At 40.6% G+C, this 22597-nt stretch overlaps 1 protein-coding gene across 2 annotated transcripts in view; it reads right to left on the reverse strand.

Annotated features, from left to right (window-relative positions):
- The window catches only part of cadpsa (Ca2+-dependent activator protein for secretion a), a 172378-nt gene that overhangs the window by 78763 nt on the left and 71018 nt on the right, over positions 1-22597 (reverse strand). For both annotated transcript variants that reach the window (XM_056437051.1, XM_056437050.1), the window contains exons 10-13: positions 12569-12677; positions 11300-11512; positions 2526-2662; positions 1521-1708 (exon numbers count right to left, since the gene is read on the reverse strand). In XM_056437051.1, the coding sequence (XP_056293026.1) occupies positions 1521-1708; positions 2526-2662; positions 11300-11512; positions 12569-12677 (647 nt within the window). The remainder of the gene's footprint in view (positions 1-1520; positions 1709-2525; positions 2663-11299; positions 11513-12568; positions 12678-22597) is intronic.

The raw sequence follows: 22597 nt of genomic DNA on the forward strand, positions 1-22597 counted from the left end.
CAGGACTTATTGGCAGAAATAGAATATCGTATTCATAAACATGTTTTCTTTTCTGTAATATCAGTTGTGTTTTGGTTAGCTTTGCATTAAAATGTTTGTTCTGTTCAAATGGTAGTTTTAGTTTAGTTTAGTTTTTAATCTAATAATGTATTGATGCTGTTGGGTTGCCATCGGACTCATTTATAACTGCTGTGAATCCACAAAAGGATCAAGCTGCTAACTTAGACATATCACGTCTCAAGCCCACCAGCAGTAGGAATTTGATATAAAAATAAATATCCTGCATCCTTCAAGATTGTTGCCTAAATGTGAACTCAATCTCAGATTTTGTTATCAGGATTCTGATTTTAAACCTACCAGACAGGATGGACAACCTGTATTTGTGCATATTATCAATGCGTCTTGGGACCCTGTGTTACTGTCGATGCATGTACAGGTCCTCTAAATGTGAATACAGTAAAATTGTAATATACGCCGGTGGTAATGACTCCCAGCTACGCCAATCGGAGGTCACTAAAATGAATGTGGAATCGGTTTGTACTTATGCAAAGACAATGTCGGACTCTACCGCCTCCCCGGAGTTTCTTCCTTTTTTCCCTGTGAAAGGGTTATTTTTGTTGGGAGTTTTTCCTGATCCGATGTGAGGTCCTGGGACCGGCATGTCGTATGTGTACAGATTGTAAAGCTCTCTGAGGTAAATTTGTAATTTGTGATATTGGGCTGTACAAAATTAACTGAATTGAATTAACAGAGAATCCAGGTGCATTCATGTTGGCCAAATTTCTATTTACTGGTTTAAATAACTGGGTTAAACCTGATTTGTTTCACTACCTATTTGACCATTTGTATTGTTGGAATTTCAATGCTGCTGCATTTCTAAATCTCAACGAGTCAGGGATGATGGTTCTAAGACGTTTTAGTTTTCTTCTTTCGTCAGACTGTGCCACACAGACTAGGAGGTGATTTACCTTCTTGGTCCTGAGAAAAGTGAGGACCTGAAGTCCTTTTTCTTCATGAAATCAATGATTTTGAGTTCTCTTTTAGCCGTTTGGGCAGGAAGCTCAGGGGCAAAGAGGAACAGGGCTCGTTCGAGTTCGGCCTCAGATACCGGCCAGTTTAGCAACTCAGACACACGCTGACTAGGTGTGGTTGTGTGGACGTGCAGGGATTTGGGAACAGTGAGGGGAAGGTCAGTTTGTGAAAGTGAACAAGGTAAAGAGGTTATACAGGAAAAATGGAGAAGAGAGAAAGAACAAGTGAGCGTGCTAACAACATGCAAAATGAAAACAAATCAACGCATTTAACTCAAAAGCATAACAACAGACAGGGGGGTCTTACATATTGCATTCTATATGTGCCTATATATAACTTTTCATTTATTTGTCATAATTTTCCTGCTCAAACATCAGTTTTGACAAATACAAAAATCCCATGTTGTGTAATCATTTTAGCATTCGGAGCTAGCTGTTGGCTGAGTGTAAAGGGAAGGACATGGGACGACTAAGCACCTTGACGTATACCTGTTTCCATGGACATGGGAGGCACAGAAGGCGAAGCTGTAGTGCAGCAGGGTGGGGTCGATCATGGCTCCGTTCTCCGCCCTCTCCAGCAGATCGCTCAGGTAACATAAATGCCGATGGCAGCCTCGAACGCCGTAGCGTGCACAGTACTCATCTAAGACAAACACTTGACCGGGACTGAACCAGCCCTGTGAGGCAAACAGAAGTTGTTACGCACATACAGATGACACACAAGACTACAAGCCAGACAGCATGCTTCACAAAACGTTCATCTTTACCTTCAGATACAACATAGATGAGATGGGCATATGGGTCTGTGAATGAAGTGAATCATTGCTGTGCCACAGTCCTGTTTGCAGTCTGTGTGCAATCTACAGACATTAGTGTATGCATTCAGCTGGACGAGGTCCTTCGATCCTCCGCCGCCTTCAAACTAAGGCTACAGCCACACTAGTAAGTGTGAACACGCATAACTTTTACTATGCAAACGTATGCATCCACACTACCCTCCACATTCTTAAGCTCCTAAAACGTCAACTGTTGAAAAACTGTTCTGATGCCGTTTTAGTGTGAAAAGGCGCTTTCGTCTGGACTTTGACGCAGACACCCTTGATCCTTGATTGGTTTTATCAATAACGACGTGCACTTCTTTGATTGCGTAACATTTTAGTTATTTAAAAAAATCTGCATTTATATATTTATAAAAAAAGAAGTACATTTGAAGTGTGTGAGAGAAAGATAGAGCATCCTTATAAATATGTTTGGATTTGTTTCCCCCACTAAATTAGTCTTTGTTTAATTGTGTGTGGGAAATATGGAGCAGGTACCAACTAATATTTTTTAATATCGGAAGTACGATAATACTTTCTATTGTCTGTACCTAAGCAAACAACTGCTTCCTGTTTACACTGACTGGGCATGCTCATGGTACGGGAATGGTCATGTGATGTGTGTTTTCATTTCATTTTCACTTTATCTCGGTTACATTACAAGGTCTTTCCTTACCAAGCAGGAGTAGGAGTCATTGAGTCTGTGGTCCAATGTGAGGCGCTGTACCATCTCAAACAGGGAGCCGTGGTCGAAGTTAGAGGGGTTGGCTGAAATAAACTCGTCCATGCCGTGTTTCTGGGCTCGGTCAGCATCTGTGCACACAGTTACCAATCCAAAGAGGGTCCGACAAGGAAAGAGAGAAACAAAAAAGATGCAAATATCAGGTGCTGGAAGAAAAGAATTCAAGAAACAAATTGCCAGTCAAACAGGAGAGTTCAGGAGGTGACTGCTGATCTAACTCCTTCATGGTTAGTTCGGGGGGTGGTGTTCATGTTGTATTCATGCACAGACATGCATGTCTCAACGAGTCGATTTGGATCAATGCAGCTCTACAAATATGTTCACGTCTTTTCCGCATAACAAATAACACAAAGATGTGAAATACTTGCTTGCAAATAGTCTATGTCGAAGGCCTTTCCACTGAAAGGTAAGCACAGAAGGAAAGGATCTGGTTTGTCATGGTTGAAAGGACTACTACATTTTCCCATTTTGGTTCAGACCACGGATCCTCCATGTTGTTGTTCAATAAGAATATTCCAAAGCAACCTGTTCCACACATCATGATTTTTTGTTGCCTTTAAATACGGTTGCTTTTTTGCTACTGTGTGAAAGTATTCCTGATGAAAAAACCCAGTTTGAAGAAATATATTGGCATGGAAATTATTCGCACAAAAATAAAATGTATGCATTTAACAAAATAGATTTTAAAGGGCTGTGAGTGCTACTGAAACACTCAAGTCAGAGTGTGTGAGTAACTGGAGGGAGGCCAGCTGCCAGCTACATGGGTTATCACTTATTAATTACCTGGACTGTGGTGGCCGGCCAAAGTCTCTTTAGTCCCGCCACAGTCTCATAATGAACTGAAAATAGTTGTACACGTTGCTCACAGCCATGTCAACTTACACCCCTCACCCAGACTTTGCAACTTCCGGGGAAAATGGACTTAGTTATTACTGTGCCTTCTCTCCCATACAGGTACCTCAAATTGTACTTCAGTAAAGTACTTGATTAGCCTAAAAGTAGTGAGTTACATTCCACTCCTGGTAAAAAGAGCTTCATAGATTTAGCCTCATAATTTGTATGCATTTCATTTTCAAATGCGCAAAATTAGTAGCTTACGTAATTAAAAGCTACAATCACAAACAGCCATGACATTAGGCTATATCTAATAAAAAGTGGAGGAAAATGAGGGAGAATTAAAACTCCAGGAAAAAGGCAGAGAAGAGAAGGAAAATGAAATATTCGACTATTTATCGAATTGTATACGATATGTCATTTTAATTGTTAGTTAGTAGATTATCAGTGTGTTTTCTTGATAGATTCAGAATGGGAGAAAGACACCGATCTCTGCACTGCCGCATGTTGTGCATGAACAGCCCAGTTAGTTTACATGGGCGGAAAGGAATGGGCAAAAGGATGCAGGCAGCACTTCTCTGTAGCCGAACCAAGTTATTTCCCCAGTGGACTCATTAAAAGTCTTGTGCCTGTAATTTGTATAGCCAATAAAATAATAGCCTTCAGAATTTGTTGTTGCTATACAGCCTAATGGACGACCTTTACAAGAATAATGCTACCACTACTCTACACTTTGGACAAGTCTACTGTCTTATAAAACATAATGTTGCATTAATCGCTAATAAGCAAATGACCTAAGGCCATCAGTAACCAAGGCCCCGGACTGCATTACCCATCATACAATTCAACGGTCGCCTCAAAACACCCTAATCTCAATCTGCAAAATAGGAGGATTAAATCAAATTTGACAACAGGTTTTCTCTTACTTTCTTGATGGTGGTGTGCTATGCTTACACCGGGGTGCTATAGGAGGGATTGGGAGACATTCCCAGGACTGCTGGGTGCTGCGAATCCTTACAAACCTGCAGGCTGGCTCCACCAGGCTTTGCTGGTGGGATACAAAGGGGGGCACACCTGCTCATTTTCCACTTTCTTGGATTTGGGATTTACATGTCAATACGTTTGGAAATCTTATTTATTATGTGTTAATAGGCCGAGCCTATGTTGAACCTTAATGCTTGACTCTAACTAAAGACAAGGTTGTTGTCATTTGTGATTTGGGCTATATAAAATAATGTCATTTAATTTTGTCATAGAAAGGTAACCATACACATTATTTTGCTTGTTGCTCACTGTAATTACATTACCTTAAATCTGACTGCTAGTATTAAGACGTATTCTCTTTAAAAAAATAAAAGATAATACATTCATTCAGACGTGGAGTCCTTGTGACTTCACGTCTCATAGGGTCCATTGGACCTGGCTGGGTCTCATGCCATGGCCGCTGAAGTGCCCCGCCCACTCCTCCTCTCTACCTCCATCTGCCTGATGAATTGTGGAGGTCTGGATCGTGGTCCAGGGGCATTGCTTTTATACTCATTGAATGTGTGTAACTCTGTAATGTTTCCTTCTGTACACATGACATCTATTACTTCTGTCCATCCGGGGAGAGGGATCCTCCTCTGTTGCTCTCCTGAAGGTTTCTTTTTTCCCCCTGAAAGATTTTTTTATATTTCTTGGGAGTTTGTCCTGATCCGATGTGAGGTCCTGGGACAGGGATGTCGTACATGTACAGACTGTAAAGCCCTTTGAGGCAAATTTATATTTTGTGGTATCGGGCTTTACAATATAAACTGAATATAATTGAATTAAATACAACTGAGACCCCATTGCATTTTATGTGTAATCAAAGTACTGATTTTTTTTGGGCTCCTGTTGTGTTCAGGTCCAGACCCTGACACCAACCACTATGCCTTGCTCATTTGAATAAACCCATTTATATTTAAACCATGTCAGCATTGTATGAATAAAAAATGTGTATGTTTTTAAGAACACATTTTGACTCCAGAAAGGCGCATAAAGGTCGCATTGGATGAGAGGATAAGAAAGGGATTGCGGACACGGCAGAAAGAGTGCGTTTCCCAACATATAAACAAACAATGTCTTTATGTTTGCATTTCTGCAACGGTATATTATAAGCAGTACAATACATTCTGGCCCACATAGCTATAGAATAACAGACTACAAGGTGTTATTGTTCAATAACCTAACAGCTCATCATAGATTTGATTTAACTTTGATCTTGAGTACACCGTGGCGTGTAGACTGTCCCGTCACTCAGGACAGACCTGAGACACATGTGAATGAAGGTTATACAAAGCTCCACAGCGATCAGGAGATTTGTCAGCCAAAGTCCTCTTCACTGACCAACGACGGCTCCCCGGCTGTCAATCAACAAACAAAACAAAGAGCGGGATGCTGGGAGCTGATTGTGTCCCCTCAACAAGTCCCACCCACCCCACCCTCCCCCAAATATCTAAAAAGGTGACATTGTGGTGCCCTGTTGGTCTGTAGCTGGTGGCCTGTCAGGTCTGTTTCATGTGAGTGAGCGGGAGTTGAGGCGGGAGGGCTGGACAGTAACATGCAGTGACACTAGTCACCCTTGTCCGTCTGGTCTGGGGAAGGACGGCCCTGACAATGATTGATGGCTGCTTTTCATTTATAGATCCAGAGGAGAGGAATGCTGCTGGTCCTGGGTTGGATGGTCAAAAGCATTTGGGGCTATTTAGCACACGGCTTCCTTTTTTTGCGGACTGACCATGAAACGCATTTAGATCTTTCTGTCATTACACTTGCCAAGATCCCCATTGATGCCCCAACAACTGAACTCTCCAGCCCGCGCCAGTGCACACCTGATCATGAAAATACAATTGACAATTTGGTCAAAGCTTCTCACTCAGGAAGTTGTCAAACTCAATACAACTTTTTTGTATACGTACAGCGCTCTTTATACTATTCCACCTGACTTCTTCCTTTGCCCCTTTATAATCAGTACAACTGATAGAGGTAGGCGTAAATGGTAAATGAACTGTACTTGTATAGCACTTTTCTAGTCTTCTGACCACTCAAAGCGCTTTAACACTACATGACATCATTCACCATTCACACCCATTCATACACTGATGGGGGGGGCGACCATGCAAGGTGCCATCTGCTCATCAGGACCCTAATTAACCATTCATACCCATTCATACACCGTAGGCACAGCAACGGGAGCAATTTGGAGTTAACTGTCTTGGATCTAACACATTGATATGGACTAGCGGAGCTCGAGGGAGATCGAAAGGCCAAACTGCCGACCCTCTGATTGAAGGACGACTCTGATCTACCACTGAGCCAGTCGCCCAATGATGTCACATTGAAATAAAGGTTTATCCAGTTGCAGATTTTCATAACTTGCATTAACTTGAAGTATCACATGTATCTATTGTGACCATAATCCTTTCCCTGAAGTGCAAAACACTTAGATCAATTGACCCCTCTCTAAGTCCCACCCCCCTCTGCTACTAAGCGTTAAGAGCTACTACCATGGAGCCACACTGTCACGAACTGAAATATTTCTGGGGGGAAATCCCCAACATGATTTCAGAGAGAAGCATACAGAAGGGTCGACAATGTGAGTTTGCGATATATCTTGGATGTCAATATGATTCAGAAGTGAAAAAATATAAAGATTGGAGCTAATGCTACATATCACAGTGGGTCATTGTGGCTTAGTGGTAGGGCAGGGTCGTCCTTCAATCAGAGGAACGGTGGTTCGAGCTGTATGAATTAATAAATGATAGTTCCGCTGGCCAGGTGGCACCTTGCACTGTCATTAGTGTATGAATTTATGTTAATGAGTGAATGATGTAGTGTTAAAGCTATATACAAGTAATATACATAACATATAATAATGTATTAACTATATATATATATATATATATGTATGTATACTATTATTAATATTATATCGTACCAATTGCTGTATAGACTAATTAGCTGTTTCTATACAGACAAATTCAAGACAATATTTTAAATGTTTTAATGTGTGGCAATTGTCTATTTTACTTTAAAAGAAAAAATAATAGTGAAGAGGTGGGAGGGTTAACATCCAGTTTTTCTGTGTTGAACCAGGGGTATCATATTTTTCTCACCTAAATTACCAGCTTGAAAAGTTTCAACAGACCTATAAAAACCGTAATCATGCATTCGTTGCCAGAGGCAGCTGCTTCAAAACTACTCATACAAAAGGTTTTGTAGATAAAGTTAATTAAAAGCATTTCATTGTTCTTCATTGTGAAATATAGGAAATGCAGGCTTCATAACAGCGAATGCAAAGAGTATTACTAGTGCAAATTAAATAAATATAGAATATAATTAGAATTATCATTCATTTCAGTTCATGTGTATACTAATAGAAAGAATAACATAAGTAAAATGATTTGAAACCTTAACTGGACAGATCAAAAGCCTCTCAAACTTTATAATTTCACTGTAAATATAATCTTGTTTTAAGGTACTAAACTATATCAAAACAAGTTAAACCATCGGTCATTACAAAAAAGCATAAACTGTGAAGATGAGTTTCACCTCTCAGCAGCTGGAAAACCAAACTCGTCTTTGTAGTTTCAATGTTTCAATGTACCCTTGGATTGGAGTCAGGGTGTTGGTTGGGGTGGGGTGGCATGATGTTTTATTATTCATTGCGCCAATCCAGGTGTGAACTGACAAGTAGTTATTTGGTAACATTGACTGATTGCTGCCTGATTTAATTGTGCAGTAACCACACTGTATAATTCATTGCCTGGCACTTTTAACTTAGTAATTACCCGCTGCTGGGACTCAGTGGGACTCCAGTGGTTGTCAAAAACAGCTCACTCAGTAACTTCACCTACAAAACTGCACGCAGGAAGCCGTTTTTCATTGATTAGTGTGTCGTTCTGCACGCATTTCTCTTCAAGTCAGTTATGACATATGGTGCATTTTGTGAGCAACAATACACAGAAGTTTACTTGAAAGTAAAAACATTTTAGTAATTGATATACAAGTGTACGCCTTCCATTCTCACCCCCTCACCATCACAACTCGTCAAATACCAACGCTTGGCCAGTGGCCTAACGCTTCAAACTATGATGCTCTACGTTCCTTCATAGCGTCAGTTTTGGACATGACAGGGACGGCAACACTCAACAATTCGTAAGATATCTGAAGAAAGGTTGCTCCTCATTTTTCGTGCTACGAAAGCCAGCAGTCAATTTCACAAGTCAATTTCCGCTCATTACATGCATACAATAGTCTTCAGAGTTAACTTCCATCTTCACAGGAAACAACTTTAGTTCAATGTTTGTTGGACAACGTTGCAGTGATCCTGACTAACGTACAATCAAATACAACAACGTTAGTGCAATAGCAGCTGCCCGATCTTCACCTCCTTGAACAATCTAAACATTTTTGCATTCTTCAATAAACATGAAGCCAATCTTGTTTCAGACAAAACACTGTGCACCTTCTTCAGAAGCTAGACAAGCTCTTCTGTTTTATAACCGTTTCAACATTTCAACCAATAACAGGTCAAAATAACTGACTATCTACTGCAAACATTTTCCTGATCCTCATTGATGTGCGAGCTAGAAGACCATGGCTGTGTCTACTACCGGACACTTTACGAAGTACACTGCACTGACATCTGTAGTGCACTGCGTGGCTGATAAGTCTGTATCAAATGGAACACTTACGTTAACCACTTGGCGGAAGTGACGGACGCAAATCTGTTCACGGCACCCGCGAAATTAAGCCGGGAGTGACGTACGCAAATCTGCTTGCGATACCCGCAAAACTTAAACTGACAAAATGAATGCACTTCTTGCCCTCTTTTTGTCCCTTGTTTACCCCTTTCTCCACCCTATGTGGAAACTGCGATACCTCCACAATCGCGGCAGGAGCCTCCGTGGTCTACCGCTTGTGCTACCGTAGCCATCTCGTCCGCCATTGTTTTAGAAATAAAATGAAAAGCTGACGAAAGGGCTCCTCCTCTTCCGCTACGTAACCAAGATGGCGCCCGTTTAGGGCCAGTAGTGTCCATCGTTTTACACGGCATTTTTTGCCCGTTTGCAGTGCGCCATCCGGGTACTTTCAGTGCACTGAATTCTGCTGGTTTTGTCAGTGTGGCGCCATAAGCACTGAAAGTCAGTGCTCGAAGTGCTCAAGTGTCCGGTAGTAGACACAGCCCATGTGTCCATTGTCCATCCAATTATTAATTATATATTTGAATTATTCTCAGTTAGGGTTAGTTTTATCAGAGACTGAGAAAAAACAATTGAAATTTCCAAAAGAAAATATACAATAATTTGCAGCGCAAGCATTTTAAAGCGTTTTACTTTCCCACGAATAGAAATATATCACACTTCACATCAGGGGACTTTTGTTTTGCTGACGGTATGAATGGTTTTAATGTGAATATTTGCAGCTGTGTATTTTGCTTTTGTTGTTGTTTTATTAACCCTGACCGACAACGCAGCACTTTTTTGTAGGCTGATCCGTGGCACATGGATGCTGTAACGATGGCAGACAGAAGCACAGTATGTGTTAGTATGTCTTGTCTTTCTGTCCTCCCACAGATACGAACAAAGTCATCAAAGAAAGAAGAGCGATGGACAACAAGAGGAAGGAAGAGAAAGAAAGGGGAGGAAAGGACTTACCCTTTAATCCAGCAAGAAGATAGCAGGGGCAGGGTTTAGAAGAAAAAGATGAAGAAGGAACAAACAGAAAAACATAAAGACACACAGCAAAGCCACCAACACTTTAACACTACAGCAGTACAACAAAGAGCGAAGCAGCGCACAGCACAGAGAAAGAGGAACAGTTGAAAACAGGTACAGAACACAACCAGAAGGACAAACTAAGAACATCGTTGGCTGATATGTAAAAAAGTATGCAAAGAAAAATGCAGTCATAGCACAAGATGCTGTGAGTGATGAAAATAAGAGCCTAGATAAATGCAGCTATATATATATATATATATACACACACACACACTCACTGCGCTCACTAAATACGGGGATACTTGTGTTCCTAGAGTCCTAAAAAGTAGGATGGGAGCCAGAGCCTTCACCTATCAAGCTCCTCTTTTATGGAACCAGCTTCCACCTTCAGTCCGGGAGGCAGACAGTCACCTCATTTAAGAGTAGACGTAACACTTTCCTCTTTAATAGCGCTTATAGTTTGGGCTGAATCAGGTTTGCCCTGGTCCAGCCCCTAGATATGCTGCTATAGGCTTATCATTTTAGGATACGCTAAGCCCCTCTCTTCCCTTCTCTCTCTCCATATGTACGAATTCACGTCTCTTCATTGCACATTAATAACTCTACTTCTTCCCTGGAGTCTTTGTGCCTTCTCGCCTCACAGGGTCCATTGGACCTGGCTGTGTCTGGATCCGGTCCTGACTCCTTGCACCCTGCATCCTGCTCCTGGCCTCCATCCTCATTGGCCCTGCCTTCTTCTTTGTGCCTCCTGCCTCAAGGGTCTGGCCTTATGCCTTATGCCTCATTGGCCCCGCCTCCTTCACAATGCCTCCTGCCATGGCCATGCTGATGCCCCTCCTTTCTACTTCCTTATGTTTATATAGATTGTTGAAATCTGGATCATAGTCCATGCCTTCTACTCATTTTTCATAATTTTCTGTACATATATATATATATATATGAGAGAGATACATACATACACATATATAATTGTGTTTTCTGACAAGACAGACAGAAATATATCAATTATGTAAATGAATACTAAACTAAAACAGATGCTACATCATCAAGTTAGCAGGTAAAAAGTCAGAGAGAAGGTTATGCCTGCATCTTGTGGTGCGAGACCTAAAGGGCACAGAGTTGATGACTTACAGAACTGAGATATGGGTGCGTCGAGCTGCGGTGCTGTGCCCCCCTTTGAGTTGAGTTTCTGGACCTGAGTGGGTGGAACCGGCTTGTGTGACTGGCCTGTTGCTCGGTACATGGCCTGCACCCAAAGGATCCGGTCCTGCTCGTCGTCACTGGCGAAGATCACAGTGTCGCCCTCTTTTACAGCATTGAAGAAGGTCCGGCCACCGTCTAGACCTGAGGGATGGACAGAGGAAGGTGATTTATGTGTGAACAGGATCACACATTGCTGCTTGTAACCCTTTATAAATGTCCGGTGGGTCCATCACGTTACCTTTCCATGAACATTATACAGTGTATCTTTATTTTAAGGTAGGGGGGTAAGGGGTTTGGATATGCTTTGTTTGATACTGTTTGTACGTTACTGAATGTTCAAATACTTGGTGAAAGTATTTTAACATTGACTGGATTAAAAGAGGCTGCACGGTGGTGTAGTGGCTAGCACTGCCGCCTCACAGCAAGAGGGCCGTGGGTTCAATTCCCGGTCGGGGCGGTCCTTCTGTGTGGAGTTTGCATGTTCTCCCCGTGGCAGCGTGGGTTCTCTCCGGGTTCTCCGGCTTCCTCCCACAGTCCAAAGACATGCTGCAGGTTAATTGATGTCTAAATTGCCCATAGGTGTGAATGTGAGAGTGAGTGGTTGTATGTCTCTATATGTGCCCTCGATGGACTGGCGGCCTGTCCAGGGTGTCCCCTGCCTTCGCCCTAGGTCAGCTGTGATCGGCTCCAGCGCCCCCGCGACCCTAATGAGGATAAGCGGTATTGATAATGGATGGATGGATAAAAAGAGAGTATATAGTCTAATAGTTGCACAAACTAAATGTTTCAAATGATATATGAAAGGAGTATTCCAGTGAGTTCGTAATGCACCTCTATAAAATTCTCTGACTAACAGCTCCTCCAGATCGGCAGGAGAAACGGTTCTCACAGACATTCGCCCCGACCCTTTCATGTCTACTATTCTCTAGTATGCCATGTTTATTTTTATCGGTGAAGCAGACATAATGCCTGTTGAAGGCTGACCAACATATGTGTTTTAAATATTCAGACATCATAGACCTCTGTCAGGTCGAAGCTGTTGGGTTCCTGAGAAGATCCAATCAGGCAGCAAAAAAGAAAACACCAGTGTGGGTGGACTGCAGCTGTGTAGAGACTTTAACATATTTTCACTTTAGAGATTGTGACAATTGTTAATCGATGTTGGAATGCACTGCACAGCTGAATGACCACCGTTACCTGGTTGGGGGTCAGTGTAGTCCACTGTGTAGCCCTCAAGTTGGAGGAGCTCCACCGGCTCGGCTTTCTTCTCTCTGTAGCTGCACATTGCAAAGGTGTACTGACTCACCTGTACCAATCACAGAGAGAAGGAAGAGGGAATACAATCAATACTATGTGCGTTCATATGAGAATATATCCCCAGAAATATATCAGTAATACAGGTCTTTTTTAACCACTGAATATTTATTTTCAATCCTCTGTACCAACATTCAGCACAACAGTTAATATCACGTGCACAATACACTGAGAAGACATGGCGGATCCAAAACAATTGATGCATTTAGGATAAACTCCGGAACACTGACAAGACCGTCACTCATTACACAACCACCTGAAACAGGAAGCATAACAATATGTATCATTGTATTTCCTGCATCTGCTTTTATTCAGCATCAAACCCAGACTCTGAGCAACAAATCACTTTTTTATTGCATGGATTGGACTTCTTTACATCAATGAAATTAATAAATGTACTCTTAAATGTAAATAGGCTTTACAGTGTTGCTGGCCATTTCGCAGTTAAGTGCACAAAATGAAAAAAATAATTCTTTAGGCCCCCCAGTCCTTTATGTATCAATTCGGAGTTTAGCATTTCTTTTTCTTCTTAGATACAACTGAATGTGTCACATTGCAAAGTTGCAGTATAACTAACAGTTGTTTCTTGGTGTGTTTTTACAATAGTATGTAAACATGTGGGAACTGAAGTGTAAACATACATAGGTTTTAGCAGTGGTTGAGTTTGAGTGAGAAAACTGTTCATGACATGTGGTCTTTTAATGCATTTTGAAGAGATGATCCTCAGTCAACAGTAACTGTGAGAACAATTTTGAAAAATTGACAATTGAGAAATAACATGTTTAACCCTTGTGTTGCCTTAGGGTCAATTTGACCCGAATCAATATTACACCCTCGTGTCGCCTTAGGGTCAATTTGACCCGAATCAATATTACACCCTCCCCCCGCCTTAGGATTAATTTGACCCCATTCAATGTTTAATGTCGGTGTTCTTTCGGTAGTCAACAAACAAACATAAAGTGCCTCACACTTAAACTTGGAAAACAATATTAATTCTAATAATTTTCTGGAGGTTTTAATTGCTGGCGTCAAATTGAACCCAAAGGGTAAAATATGTTAGTAAATATAAAGGTAACAGGAGGGTGAAACATTGAATCGGGTCAAAATGACCCTAAGGCGACAGGAGGGTTAAAGAAATAAACATGACTGAAAAAATGCATCAGCACACGGAAATCTGTGCAAAAATAATGTTTAATGAGCACACTTTCCTTTTTTAAGGCAAAAATAAGCTCCAAAATATTTTATTATAAAAAATATGTTTTCAAAAATGTGTGTGGATGCCTTTTTTGATTAAGGTAAATAAGATTTAGCTCCAGCACCTCAACTTAGTCTGATAACAGATTCCAGTTTCACAGAGAAAGACAAACTGAGGTCTTTAATCCATGCCAACATTTATCTTTACAACCTGCTCTGGGAGGCAGGTACAGCATGCCGGACCAACAACTAACTCTAATTCAAAGAATAAGTAATCTGAATTATAAACAAAAGTCTTTAGCATGACTCGCATAAGCAAAATGCAATGACTATACAGGAATGTTTAAAAAACATAATATATTTTTTCATATGCAAGATTTGAAATAAATATCTTTAAACAACATGTTGAGACTTTCTGTAAAGATGAATACCTTATTCCTACATATTTTACTGCACATAAACACACAATGGTATCGAAAAGTTATCTTCCACAAATCTAAATAACTATAAAAATAATGGCAATAAGTGCAGTCAATTACTCATTTGAGGTCCATTTTAGTTAAAACAATGCATTTTTAAATAACAAGCAATGCAGCCTGCACTAATACTATTATATTAATATTAGAGGCAAGATTAATAATCTCTTGCCCTCAACCAATGCCAATCTGTCCTTAAGTGGAGTGGCCTTGAAAACCTCTGTATGCCCTGGTGAATATTTGGATGGCTCGTCTCCCATCAACTTTGACCAACTGTCTTCAACGGTTTCTACTTCTAACACGTCTACCTGTCTCTTGGACCCCATCCCGACGAAGCTGCTTAAAGATGTTTTGCCTTTAATTGGCAGCTCTCTATTAGATATAATCAATGTGTCTCTGCTAACAGGCCACGTACCACATTCCTTCAAAGTAGCTGTTATTAAACCTCTCCTGAAGAAGCCCACTCTGGATCCAGAGGTGTTGGCTAACTACAGACCGATCTCTAACCTCCCCTTCCTCTCCTAGATCCTTGAGAAAGTAGTCGGTCACCAGTTGTGAGACTTTCTACATCATAATAGTTGATTTGAGGAGTTTCAGTCAGGATTTAGAAAACACCACATCACAGAGACAGCACTGGTGAAAATTACAAATGACCTCCTAATGGCAGCAGATAAAGGACTCATCTCGGTACTTTTTCTGTTAGACCTTAGTGCTGCATTCGACACCATTGACCATGACATCCTATTACAGAGATTGGAGCAGTCGATTGGCATTGCAGGCACCGCACTACGTTGGTTTAAATCCTATTTATCAGATAAATCGCAATTTGTATTTGTAAACGATGAAGCCTCAATGACCACCAAAGTTAGTCGCGGAGTTCCACAAGGTTCTGTGCTTGGACCAATTTTATTTACCTTATACATGCTTCCTTTGGGCAATATTATCAGCAAACATTCCATAATCTTTTATTGTTATGCAGATGATACTCAATTATATCTATCGATCAAACCAAAGGAGACCAACCAGCTCAGTCAAATTCAAGCATGTCTTAAAGACATAAAAACATGGATGACCTGCAACTTGCAACTACTAAAAAGTAGACTGGGAGCCAGAGCCTTCAGTTATCAAGCTCCTCTTTTATGCAATCACTTTGTTAAAACAATGCAACAATGCAAAAAATAACAAATATCTGGCAATAAAGAGTTTTAATGAGATTTACACTGCATATCTTTTCAAAACAATAGCATGCAACCTGCGCAAAACAAAACAAACTGTGTGCAGAAATGTGTAAGCCATCACGTTTGATCAGTATTAGTGGCTTTCCACTACAAATCTTTTTAAAACAGTGTTGCAGACTTGAGAGGGCCACTCTCAATTAATCTCAATTCTAGATCTGTGTTTTGTTTTGAGATAGATAACAGTAAAATGCAACAGCAAAACGGCAAGAATCATTGAGTCTTCAAGGATCTCGGGCCGTTGCGCATGCTCAAGCGTAACCTGTTAACATCGAACGTAAACATTTCGCCATGTATTTATTCATGACTTAGTTGTATGTCCGTGTACTTTTGTTATATGTGAAGTTCTCCAATAAAGTTCTTGAAATAAAAAAGATCTGCATTTCCCCCCTGCCACCAGTAATACTACTGCGCCCCACAGTTTGAGCTAAAGGTTAGCTGGTATGCCAAAGCTGGTCTTATTTCTACGATGAGCGTCTTGCATTTGCTGATGCACAAGCGCTGAAATCATTGTCCCTCATCCTGATGCAAACGCCTGGTGCGTGCATGACCACATCCATGTCCGGTTGCATGAACATGCATAACACTTCCAGGGTTCCAGTTTTTTTATATAGTCGCATTAACTTGACTTTTTTTTAAACTCAAGTAGCAATGACGGTTTTATCGTTTCAGCTTTACCACAATTAAGCTTGCTTGATTTTCTGGGGACAGACATTATTGTCCTTTGTTGTTGACATTATTCACCCATGCATCAAGACTCTATAGGCTTTGTTCTTCACTCCTGTTGGATTCACAAAATCAAGTTAAAGTTTTTCAAGACGATGCCTCTAAAGCCTTGCTCCGTCAGGCTGTACACAGTGGTGCTTTGAGCTAAATGTAACATCAGCATGCTAAGAGCATCCAATAGATGTTGAGATATGTCAATATCTCAAACTGCACAATGTAATGATTCCTTCTGTACACATGACATCTATTGCATCTGTCCATCCGGGGAGAGGGGTCCTCCTTGTTGCTCTCCTGAAGGTTTCTTCCCTTTTTCCCCCGTGAAAGGGTTTTTTCCAATTTTTTGGGGAGTTTTTCCTGATCCGATGTGAGGTCCTGGGACAGGGAGGTCTATGTGTACAGATTGTAAAGCACTCCGAGACAAATTTGTAATTTGTGAAATTGGGCTATACAAATAAACTGAATTGAAATAATGGGGATATTTAGGGTTTGTAAACGACTATGTTACAATCATAAAACAGGATGATGGAAAGGATGGTTCCTAATGATATTGGAGAGAAAATGAGACAGAAAGAGAGAGTGAAAGATAGGGAGAGAGGATAGGTTTTTGACAGCTGTGCTATTTAAGTGAGTGTGTGTGTGTGTGTGCGCGCGTGTGTGTGGGGGGGGTTATATTAATCACATTATAACAAAGTTGAGTGGCTGAATTAGAAGGTTAACTTGAAGATGTTCATGACCAGCAATAATGAGTAGAGGGGCTGTGTGTGTGTGTGTGTGTGTGTGTGTGTGGCCATATTTTGTATACAGATGCAAATGAGTACACTTAACAAAATGAAAGGGCCCTGTGACCGCCTGGTGAGAATGACCGAAAGAGGCTTATCCCATTTTAATGTCATATGGGAAAGATGGGTCATGAGAGAGATTCAGTTTTCTGATTCTTGGATGGTTTCCAAAACATCCTCAAAACTACAACTTGGTGTCTTGCTTCATTTGAGGCTATTTGAATGAGGTCAATTTACAGATGATGTGATAAACACATTATTTCTGAATCTTCTTCGGATTTTGATCAAGAACCAGGGTTAAGGCTGATTGAATTTGTTGATTGGTGTTAGTCTCCGGGTATTCTGCCTAGAAGATGACTCCCTGGCTTTTCCTCTAGTCACAATCACCCAAAACTCTGCACAGACAAAATATCACACACTAGGCTTTCAACTGACTCCAAACCCATCTCTGTAAACCCATCCATGTCTTTACTAGCCGATGTCAGAGCAACCGAGGTAGGATTTCAGGATAGATAAGTCAAACAAACAGCAATTTCACCCAGGAGACCACAGCCTGTGTCATGGTGAAACCAGGCCGACACATGACCTTTACCCACAAATTAATGCATCATATTTGTTAAACGCATTCACAATCCCAGAGTGGATTTTTGATTTCAATGAGCCTGAAGGCTTTCCTGTAGTGCAACCCCATGGGAAAGTACAGTGATACAGTAATATCTGACCTGTACCCGAAGCAGGGATTCACACGTTAATGAAAGGCCTTAACCCTGGTTAAGGCTTTGGCCTCCCAGTGCTTCCTGTGTTGGTAACAGGAAGTGTAGCGACTGTTGCTAGTTGTAGCTGGAGTGCTGCTACTGTAGCTGCCAGTCATACCAACCTGTCATCACAAATCACCGGTCCTGGCCAATCTGCCGCTGTCGCCACCTCTGCAAGTGGCAGCTCTCACTCTAGCTGCAGCTGTATTTTCTGTGTGTGTGTGTGTGTGTGTGTGTGTTTGTGTGCGTGTGTGTGTGTGTGACAAATGAGATTCCCCACAACAGCACTGATGAGACCTGAGGCTAAGTAAAGGATGGAGGGAACCGGACCCACTCTCCAGCAGCTCCCTGGCCTCCAGGACACCTCCCCCCTCTCCCCCCCCCGATACTCCAAAACACTAGCTCTCTGCCTCAGCTGTCAGTCATCAGAGAAAAGAGGGACAGGGAGAGACGGTGATGATGAACGAGAAAGGAAGAGTGAGGAGAGTGAAGGGGATTGGCTGCAGTCGTTTAGCTTCACATCATTACAGCAAACACATGGACATGAATATTAGAGATGATTTGTTGGTTATGGCATATTTGTTCACAAACAAACTTCAGAGCCAAAAGCAAAAGTGTTCTATCTATATATATGTAGAGAGAGAGAGAGAGAGAGAGAGAGACACACACACACATTGGATTGGTATCATTGACAGTATTACGGTGATTAAACTGACATTTAAAATACTAGTTTCATTTGATTTAAACTTTCCAAAAATGTATTGAAGTGAGACTGAACAAACTTGAAGTGAACTAAAGCTAAATGAAGTAGTGCATTTCAATTGAGGTGAATTAATTTAAATGAAGTGAATTGAACAACATCGAATCAAAGTGAGGTGACATAATTGAACTGAACTGAACGAGAGGAGTTAAAATCAAGTGAATTTAACCAATCAGACATTCAGTCTTCTCAAATAAAGTAAAGTAGATTCAGGTTCATTGAAATTAATCAAACTGAAATAAAGTGAAGGGAATTGAGCTGAATTTCAGTGAATGCACTGAGCTGAATTGAGCTAAACTGAAGTGAATTGAAGTGAATAGAAAGACAGATGTGGATATATGTGCAATTAAACTCAGTCCACCATGAACATGCAAGGTTTAGCCGATCTGTAATCTGCCTGAAGGCTTTAAGGGGGGGGGGGGGGACTCAGGCCACAACCACTGTACTGATGAACTCATGATGGAGATGATGATGGAGGAGGAGGAGGAGGAGGTTATTTAAGGATAGAGATGAAGAGATGACAGGCAAGTTAAACACCAGGGCAGAGAAAGAAGAGGGTGGAAAAATGTGGGGAAGCAGAAGATGTGGGAGGAGGTAAAGTAAGAGAAATGGAAGAAGAGAGTGAGGAGTGATGTGAGACAGAGGGAGTGAACAGTGAGGAGAAATTTAACTGTAGTGAGTCATATACTACTATTTCAACCTCAATTCAGACCAAACTCTGGTGGTTCACTTCAAGGACCATCACTTCTAGCACCATGTGTAGTTAATTATATTATTTAGACAATATTTTTAAATGATTCAAAATCTTTTTTCATCAGGTATACCCTTTAGTATAGCATATTACAAGTGATCAAGAACAAAAGATACCATACTACAATTGGAAAATAAATGAGATGACTAAATATTGAAATTAAATCTGAAAAAATGTATTTGTAAAAAAAAATTGCATGAAACTTGCAAATGAAAACCACTACCTCTCAGAGGACAAGGAAATTAACAAATAGGCATAAAAGCAGATTCAGAAATATTACAGAATCTAATCTATTATTAGCCCGTGGCCTGAGTTAATTAATTTGTATTATTTTATTGGCTCCTTTCAACAAAAGATCCATGTAAAAATTCAAGAACTTTGCTTGAAGGGTGGTACGAGTCAGCTGTCAATGATAAATGTAGAAGACTTTAAAAAGTGACTGCTCTCAGTCTCATCTTCCTATTTGTGCTGCCGACTGTGGTGACAACGCACTCTTCGCAGCAGAGATGGTATGTGTGTTGCTTAAAGGCAAAGCAAGATTTTTGTATTGAACCTAACCAAGTAGTTGTGTTGCTTAAACATAACATTAAAAAAGTGTTTAAAACTGCCAGTATTTTTTTAGGAGACAGGGTTGACTCACCACACCTGAACACCCCCAGCTGGGATGTAGGGTGTGGTAAAGAGTTCCGCATACCCCATGATGCATTGCATGAATTAAGGTTGGCCGTGTTTGATTTGAGGAGGTGGAATGGAGCCTCGACCATCTCAAAGCACAGACCAGGTCACAAGCCAGAGGTCACGTTATCCTGGAGAAATGAAGTTTGAAGTTTTAGGAAATACTGTTATTTGATTTCTTGCAGTAAATTTGATGTTTTTCTGTATCCATACTTTTAGTAGTAAAACAAAGATTAAACTAATTGTCACACCTTTTTTAATCTTTGTAATAAAAGGACAGACATCTAACTGAGAAAGATTGTAAATGTCAAATCAACCAGAAATGTGCCTAAATACAAAATTGTTCTGACTGTATTCCCACATAATTTATATTCCAAAAATCTCTAAAAAATTACTCTACACAGTAATACTTTGTAGAGATACTGGAACACTAACTGTTCCTTACATCCTAGAAATACACAAAAACAGTTATCCAGTTAACTCCTCCAACGTTACAGATTCAACAAACCCTTCTCTACCATGCACCAAGACACGGTGCACAATCTCAACAAAAGATGTGACACGTGACTATAGAAGGTGTTTCATTTTCACATTTAAACAGGAAATACATAAATGGCCTCCTCTTGTACAATAAGAAGGATCACTGATAACTTCAAGTGGAACCTGAAAGTTATCTTTCACGTTCATTGGCATAAGCCAATCGCATTTTTGCATTTTTAGCCGCTTTAATTGTTTTTTTTATAATGCTACCAGAATCTGAATAAGAAATATTTTATTGATCCTCTGGGGAGAAAAACACTACGTTGCAGTTGCTCCTACAGCTCAGCACAAAGAAATAATAGAAACAATGGACCGCATATAAAGCAAACAAAAGACTATGTTATATGTAAACTATTCACATAATGCTACAATATATAGAGATAATATAAGTAAATAAGAAATTCTATATATAGAAATAATTAGCAAATCTGCATTAAACACATGCATCCACAATGCAAATCAAAGTATTTTTCTCTTGAGTAGTACTGCAGTACTGTGTATGTGCTTGTAGTTTCAAAGGGTGTCTGTGTACTTCATCTTCTGCATTAGAATAAACAGTATTTATAATGAATATACATCATTGATTTAAATCTTTAAGTTTACTGCTCTCAACAAAACAACTCCGATCAATTTCTTAAGTCTGAAAGGACGACACACATGAAAACCAAATTGAAGTGTGTTGTAGTAAAGGCCAACAGTCAGGAGTTACTGACAAGACTTTGCATGAACAAAAACAGTCAGCAAAGAAAGAATAAATACTCTGCACAGTAATCTGTATGATGCTATGTGTCTGAAGCAGCAACAGAAATGTGCACTCAGACACACAGGGAGACAAACAGAAATGCACATACACAGACAGACATAAATACAAACACACACGAGTGCGCAGTCTATTGACCAGTATTTGTCACTTGCTATATATTTAGCTGGGAGCAAGTGGGAGGCTTCAAGTTGGCGGCACTCAGGCTTTTCTAGCTGCGAGTGTTAGGCCAGCTAGTGTTCACTCGACTTTGTCAATCCCCTGTCAACTTGTAGCTTTGAGACATATACTCTGCAACGCACAAGAGACAGGCCGCCTCTACCCCACCGCCTACCTCCCAATACAGAGCCACCAGGAAATGGCCGCTACCGGCCCCCACGCCCCCGCCACCCTGTCTCCTGACAAAAGCCTGCTTGGCCTCTCCATCACTCCTCTGACAGCCGAGGGAAGACAGCTTGGCTGCATCTCTCTTTCCCGCTACACACACACACATGTGGTGAGTGGAAATATTAGAGCCACCAAGGGTTCTTCTCCTGGGTTTGAGCCAACTCTGTAGCTCACTGAGCATTCACCTCTGTCCATATTTCAGCTTTCACATTTTCAAGGTATGATGGAAAAATGCCGTTGTTCTGAAGATTCATCCTCAATGTTTTATTATTGGGGCTCCGAATACGAATTTATCACATTATTACTAATGTTTTTTATAGATCAAGATCTAAAATTGGATGGATTTATTTCTAGTGGAGTTTTCTAAACAAAGGCAATGAGCAGTTTAAGAACCCGGTTGGTAAACCCTCAACCATTGACTATATTTACTTGCTGGTTAAGCTGCTAAACCACATAACAAAATATTAAAAAGAATGTCAATCTGATCATCTCAATCAAAAGGTCAGTCAGGGTTCAGTAGATTTTAGAAAAATTAATGCCCACTCTTTAATAACCATGCATTTACAACATTAGTGTTTGTTTACATTTACACCGAAGCCTTTATCGGGCTACAACTAGGAATTGTTTTTATGGGTGATTAATCTGCCAATCATACAAACATATACAATGAATATGACAACTACAAAGTGTAAAGTGTATCAAAAATTGTTATGTCAAACCAACCAAAAGCCAAATATATTCCATTAAATATCCCAGACAGCATTTTAAATGCTTTGTTAAAATTCAAAATAGCTGCTTGACTGATTGATTCAGTGAATGAGAAATAGTTGTGTATCTGAGCTGACAAAGGCAGAGGATTTGAGTTATGGCAGCT

Source organism: Pseudoliparis swirei, chromosome 18 (assembly GCF_029220125.1).
Source record: "Pseudoliparis swirei isolate HS2019 ecotype Mariana Trench chromosome 18, NWPU_hadal_v1, whole genome shotgun sequence".
NCBI lineage: Eukaryota > Metazoa > Chordata > Actinopteri > Perciformes > Liparidae > Pseudoliparis > Pseudoliparis swirei.